The sequence below is a fragment of the Limulus polyphemus genome, unplaced genomic scaffold, assembly GCF_000517525.1.
Source record: "Limulus polyphemus unplaced genomic scaffold, Limulus_polyphemus-2.1.2 Scaffold1422, whole genome shotgun sequence".
Classification (NCBI taxonomy): domain Eukaryota; kingdom Metazoa; phylum Arthropoda; class Merostomata; order Xiphosura; family Limulidae; genus Limulus; species Limulus polyphemus.
The window spans coordinates 100990-107074 of NW_013667032.1; the positions used below are offsets into that span (position 1 = coordinate 100990).

Here is a 6085-nt window from a genome sequence, read left to right on the forward strand (position 1 = left end):
AATGCTTTAAAATATTCATATTCTTTCGCTATTGACAAGTTTTGGTCACAACGGTATAGGTTTGATGAAGGTATAAAACAGCTTTCGCTATTGACAAGTCTTGGTCACAACGGTATAGGTTTGATGAAGCTATAAAACAAAGAAATTCTAGTTCTAGACACCGAACAGTAGCAGATTGTATTTTAAAGTTTGATTTTATATGTTTATATACTGTAGCATGTAATAAACATTGGGTGTTTTAAAACTGTTAAAATATAAACATAAATACAATTTACTTTTTATTTTGTGATGTCGTATCTTCCTTGATACGTTATATTTAATATTTTTATTTCACAAATTCACATAATATGATAATTAACAGATGTGATTGAATGTGGTCTCTGCAGTGTCTCATTCAATATACCAGCGCTCTCTGCCTTAGAAGAATGCTATTGTTACAAGATTTCGAGAAAAAGAAAGGCAGACTGAATTGCTCCCCCCCCCGGTGAGACAGCTATAAGTTTAAGGATTTATAACCATAAAATCCTGGGTTCGATTCCCCAGCAGATAGCCCAGTGTGGTTTTGCTATAAAATAAAAAACAAGCAAATAGCAGACTGAATTAACGGTTTTTTTTATTCAAAGCAAAGACTTACTATTCAATATATCTTTCTTCCAATTACACGTGCATCAGGGGCGTCTTGTTGAACTTTTGTTTAGGACTAGAAGTTTCGTACATTGGTGTAAAATTGATTTTCTAACAGGTTGACAATGGACCTTTCCACTATCATCGTTGCTTCAGTGCTAGGAACAATGGCGGCACTAGTATCGATGATTATGACGTTATTCCTGTGTTACCTCTACTGGAAAAAACTCGGACACAAAAAGACGGCAAGAGATGAACTTGAACCACTACAATTTGGAAAGGCGCCACCACCTGTTGGACAAAATGAAGAGGTCAAAGAGCTTACACGACATAACGTGGAGGACCGTTGTTCACAAGGGCATCTGAGGTTAATCCCGTCCCTAGCATCTCAATCTATATCGTAAGCGTTCAGCTTTGTTAAAACCATTTTCATCTCACAAGAATATTGAATAAATAATAGCTTTTTGAGTGTGAAACTACCACTTCAGAACATCAGATGGAAAACTGAAAAAAGTTGCACTAGTTTAACCGCGAGAAAAAGGATCATAATAATGATAATTTTTCTTTTCATGGTTCACGTTAATGGCTTGCCTAAAACAAAATGTTTATACAATCTATGATGTAAGTGCCATTAGAAAAAACAATTACCTGAAATATTAAGAGTGGTATCAAAACTAAGTCAATCTAGTATTCTAAATAGAATTAAAACGATATAAACGTGTTTGTAATTACATGAACTTTGTTTTCTTATTTTCAGCATATCGGAAAACGGTAAAGAGAATAGTGGCGCCACCATGCAGGGACCAATTTCATTTCTTCAGTATCTTTTACCAACAGTTGAGGTAAAGTGTAATAACATACTTCAAATAACAGTATATTGTATGTATAACATAGCAATTTCAACTGTGTTTAGCAGTACATAATTCACGAATTACTAAAAATCTTTATGGTAAACAGTGAAGAAACTGATGGCGTTAATTGCTTCAGAAAGTGTCGCGAAGCTACAGAAGAGCTATCTACGTTAACCATCTTTAATTCTGAACTGACAAACGAGAGGGAAGGTTAGTTGGTCACAGCACCCAATGGGATTTGACCGTTACTCTTAAATGCACCAACGGTCCTAAAATGCGGAAAACGTTTTTGAGGCAACAGGACACGAACCCTGGATCCTCATATTCACAGTTCGGCAAGCTAACAATTATGCAGCCCTCGGCTTATGTTAAAAAATTATAATCCGCGTAACAAGATATAGTAAAGGTGAATGTGTAATATGATTCTGTTGATCACTTTTTGTGAAGATTTAATGTTACTATGGTAAAGTTATTACACAAGGTGTTATATGTATGCATTATAGGTCCTATTCATGTATCTGATAGTTCTATTAATTGTATGATTCTATTCTTCCTATAGAAAGTTGGACCTGGGCTATGACTAGAATGCCGGGCTGCGTATCGTGATGTCCAAGGTTCAAGCCTTGATATGTCGTTGAATAGAACACACATCGCTCTTTCAGCTTGGGGGTGGGGGTGTTATAACTGTGACGATCAAACTCGTTTCTCGGTAAGAGTAGTCGCTTAAACGGCGGTTGCAGCTTATTGGTTGCACTCCCTCTGGTTAACAGTTGTAAGTTTGGGTTGGCTGTGTCTGAAAATATCAAAATGAAAAGTATGATCCTCCTGTGAAGTAGGATAAAATGGGACTGACTCTATAAACAGCTTTTCCGAGTTAGTGTAAGCAGTGCTGGGTAATCAAATAAAAAATAAGACTGGTTAAGTAGTATTTTAGAATGTTAGTTAAATTGTTAAAATATAAGCTTGGTTAGAAAAATTATGACAGTTACCTATGACGCCTGTTATGCTTAAAATACAAAAGTCTGCGTCAAAATGTTCAAGATGGTTTACGGTAACTTCTATAATGTTTAAAGTATTAAAGTGCTTAATGTGTTTAAAAAAAACATATTATTAAGTACCGATTATGTAATGTTTAAACGTTGAATATTTTCGAATGTTTGTCTACAGCAGCAGGAAGAAGCTGCTGATTTAGCTAATGCCATGACTGAACCAGATGAACCAGCTGGACAGATACACTTTAGTTTGGAGTATAACTTTCCTAATTCTACGTTAATACTGAAGATTATACAAGCTAGCAACCTACCTGCGAAGGATATTATAGGTAAGTACAGAAAATGTATTTTTATTAATATAGTTCGATTTGGTTTTTTTTTTTTGGTTAAGCACAAAGCTACTCAGTGTGCTATCTGTGCTCTACCCTTTGTGGGGATCGAAATCAGATTTTTAGGGTCTGAAGTCCTCAGACTTACCATTGAGCCTCCGGAGGTAATGTAGTTTGAAGTAGTTGATTAATCTCTGGAAACTTCTATTATAATTTGCGTTGAAAAATATGCATATGTATAATAATGAAAATAAGACTCGGTGTTTCATTCAGGTTAAGTTTTAATTGATAAATGACGATGTATTATTTGGCTCAGAGAGTCTCTTTGTCTATAGCACAATGTTCGAAATTCTGAATTTATTTGTTGAAGATTCGTACTCGAATTCTCAGCTGTATTGACAAGACGAAGTGAACAAATTTGTAACACTTGGCTGTAGATGGATTTTACAAATACCGTCAGAAGACGAGCCCTCTTAAAGCGGGAACTAATAAACATGGAAACAACAAATATATGAACATTTTATAATGTAAATGATGGTTAACAGCCCACAGTATAATTGAGCATACGCAGGCTGTAAAATCTTCGTAAATTAAATAATCTCATTGATCGCATGGTATACAGTTACCTGTCAAACCATAGTTACTGGTAATTTGGGTACGTATTCAACCTATTTGTTGTAGGAATGTGTTTTGTGAAGGAGGCGTAAATAACTCTGTTTATCAACAGAAACGTCAGATCATTAACCCATAAAAACGTCTTGGTGTTACCTAATTTCAGGTGAAATACTTTAACTGTGATGATTTCAAAATCTGATTGAACTCAAATATCAACAACTTGTTTTTGAGCACAAGCTGATAGAAGTAAAATATTAATCCAGAACAGATGACATTTTAATCAAACTGTTTATATTTAACTGAGAAAATCTGACACAGAAGCTCCTGCTCTTCAACTTCAAGTTTCATATGTATTATGATAATACCCACTTTTTGTCTGTCCTGAAAATGCACGTGATGTAAATTTCGCCGGATGTAAATAAAGAGGTGATATAAATATACTTTAGTAAATATTTTGTACGGCAAAATATTAAAAGCTTATCAAGTTTTTAAAAAGGTCTAACGTTAACATTAGAAGTTTGATTATTGACAGCATTAAGAACGGTAAAGTTTAGTCTTAACTAAACTAAAGCAAAAAATGTACACATTTGCAATATTAATTTAGCTCTTTATCGAATATAAGCCGTACTTAATAAAAGCCCAACTAATGTTAGGCCTAAGACAAGTGAACTTACAGGTTTCGGTGTCTGCGATTAAAATTATTTTTGTATTATTCTAGAAATCGTGTATTGAAAGAAATACTGTTGCAATAAAGATACTAATTTTCTATTATTCTAGAAATCGTGTATTGAAAGAAATACTGTTGCAATAAAGATACTAATTTTCTATTATTCTAGAAATCGTGTATTGAAAGAAATACTGTTGCAATAAATATAATAATTTTCTATTATTCTAGAAATCGTGTATTGAAAGAAATACTGTTGCAATAAAGATACTAATTTTCTATTATTCTAGAAATCGTGTATTGAAAGAAATACTGTTGCAATAAATATAATAATTTAATCGCTAGTTGTCATATATTGCACTCAGATACTGCCAACTATCTTCACATCACTTCTTGGTGTAAGCAGTACAACAAAAGCGACAAATGTATTAACATTAGGTGCTTGAAATTGAAGCTAAATTTTTTCATGGAGAAATGAAAATAAATTGGTTAAGCTGGGCGAAAAAATTATTCCCACAACCAACCCATCAACCTGTTTACTTAGTTTAGCGCCTGAATAAAAACACTAAACTGTTTGGTAGCAAATTATAATGAAGACATGCTTAGTCAAACATGTTAGTAACTAAGTGCTCATTAAGAATTATTTGCTTATTTGTAATTAAGCACAAAGCTGCACAATGGGCTATCTGTGCTCTGCCCAGCACGGGTATCGAAATCAATTTTTTAGCGTTGTAAGTCCGCAGACATACCGCTGTGCCACTGGGGGGGCTCATTAAGAATACTGTGGCAAAGAATAGTAATAATACTGCTCAACTTTAAATTTTCTAATACGAAGGAAAAGCTCTGATTATTTTTGGCAAACATTAATTAATGGCCTATAATTTCTTATATTGTAAATAATTTTTTGTTTTAGTATTATTATAAGTTATACTCTATTGTTTCTTTGATGTTATTTTAATCCCTTCATTAACAACATTGGTTAGAACGTTAGAACGTTTACTATAAGTATTTTTATTATTTTTACTTTTTAATTGTTATATTTTCATAAGATTATTTTGAATTTTTTGCTTATTATGTGAATTTAGGACTAACCTAAATATTTTAAACTGTCCGAACCTCGTGAGGTATTGGGATTACGGCCGAAAATATATCTAACAGCGAGGTTATCCAACTGATGAAACTATAAATTCTAATCGAAGTAAGAACGTAAGAACCGAAATTCATTACTGGGTATATTTTAGTTCTGATCTATTTAAATAGCTTGCATTGATCAAAAGTGAATATCAATTTTAACTAATCTAGTATTTTAAATAACTAGTCAAAGAGAACGTTTCAATAAATATAAACACCTTATAATATTAAACTATTGAAATTTGCTATCGAAAAGTATGTTTTTTATTCAGTCATAAAATATCTAATTAGGTTGATGGATTAGATACAGGATCAATATTCGCTTCTAGCTTAATCAAATTATGAAATCGTGTCTGTTTTTTGTTGTTGTGTTTTGAAAATAGAATCTTGATATAAGTATTTCTGTAAGAAAACCGATTAACTTGAGATGGAAGTATTTCTTTTATAACTATGGGTCTGTTTGGACATTCAGGCTCTTGAATTTTATGTAGTCCATATAAAATACTACAGAGGAACCTAACGGGTCTGATATGTTTATACAAAACTTCTGAAATAATGATTTACTTTTTGAATTTGATAAATGTTCACTACTCTATTTTCTTTTCTCGAAATCGATGAAGATGAGATTGTTATTTTGTATTTTGCAAACTAGTTTGATTATTCAGAACTGGTTGTACTTTAGTAATACACTAATGTATAATAACAATAGCAACCCTTAATTTGTATCAGGTTTCAACAATACTATGAGATTAAGTGGATTCAAATAATATTAATAGTTATAATTGGGGTTATTGAATGTGTATAATGCTACACACTCTTCCTTCCTCAGGTTAGAGACGTGCTAGCATTCCTATTGGGGTTATTGAATGTGTATAATGC

The 6085-nt window shown here is 32.6% G+C and overlaps 1 protein-coding gene across 12 annotated transcripts in view; it reads left to right on the plus strand.

Annotated features, from left to right (window-relative positions):
* LOC106463488 (synaptotagmin-7-like) overlaps window positions 1-6085 on the plus strand; it is a 108301-nt gene that overhangs the window by 84371 nt on the left and 17845 nt on the right. For 11 of the 12 annotated variants that reach the window (XM_022390993.1, XM_022390997.1, XM_022390998.1 and 8 more), the window contains 3 exons: window positions 743-1024; window positions 1382-1466; window positions 2643-2796. In XM_022390993.1, the coding sequence (XP_022246701.1) occupies window positions 750-1024; window positions 1382-1466; window positions 2643-2796 (514 nt within the window). In that variant the 5' untranslated portion in view covers window positions 743-749. The remainder of the gene's footprint in view (window positions 1-742; window positions 1025-1381; window positions 1467-2642; window positions 2797-6085) is intronic. The other variant, XM_022391004.1, reaches the window with a different exon arrangement.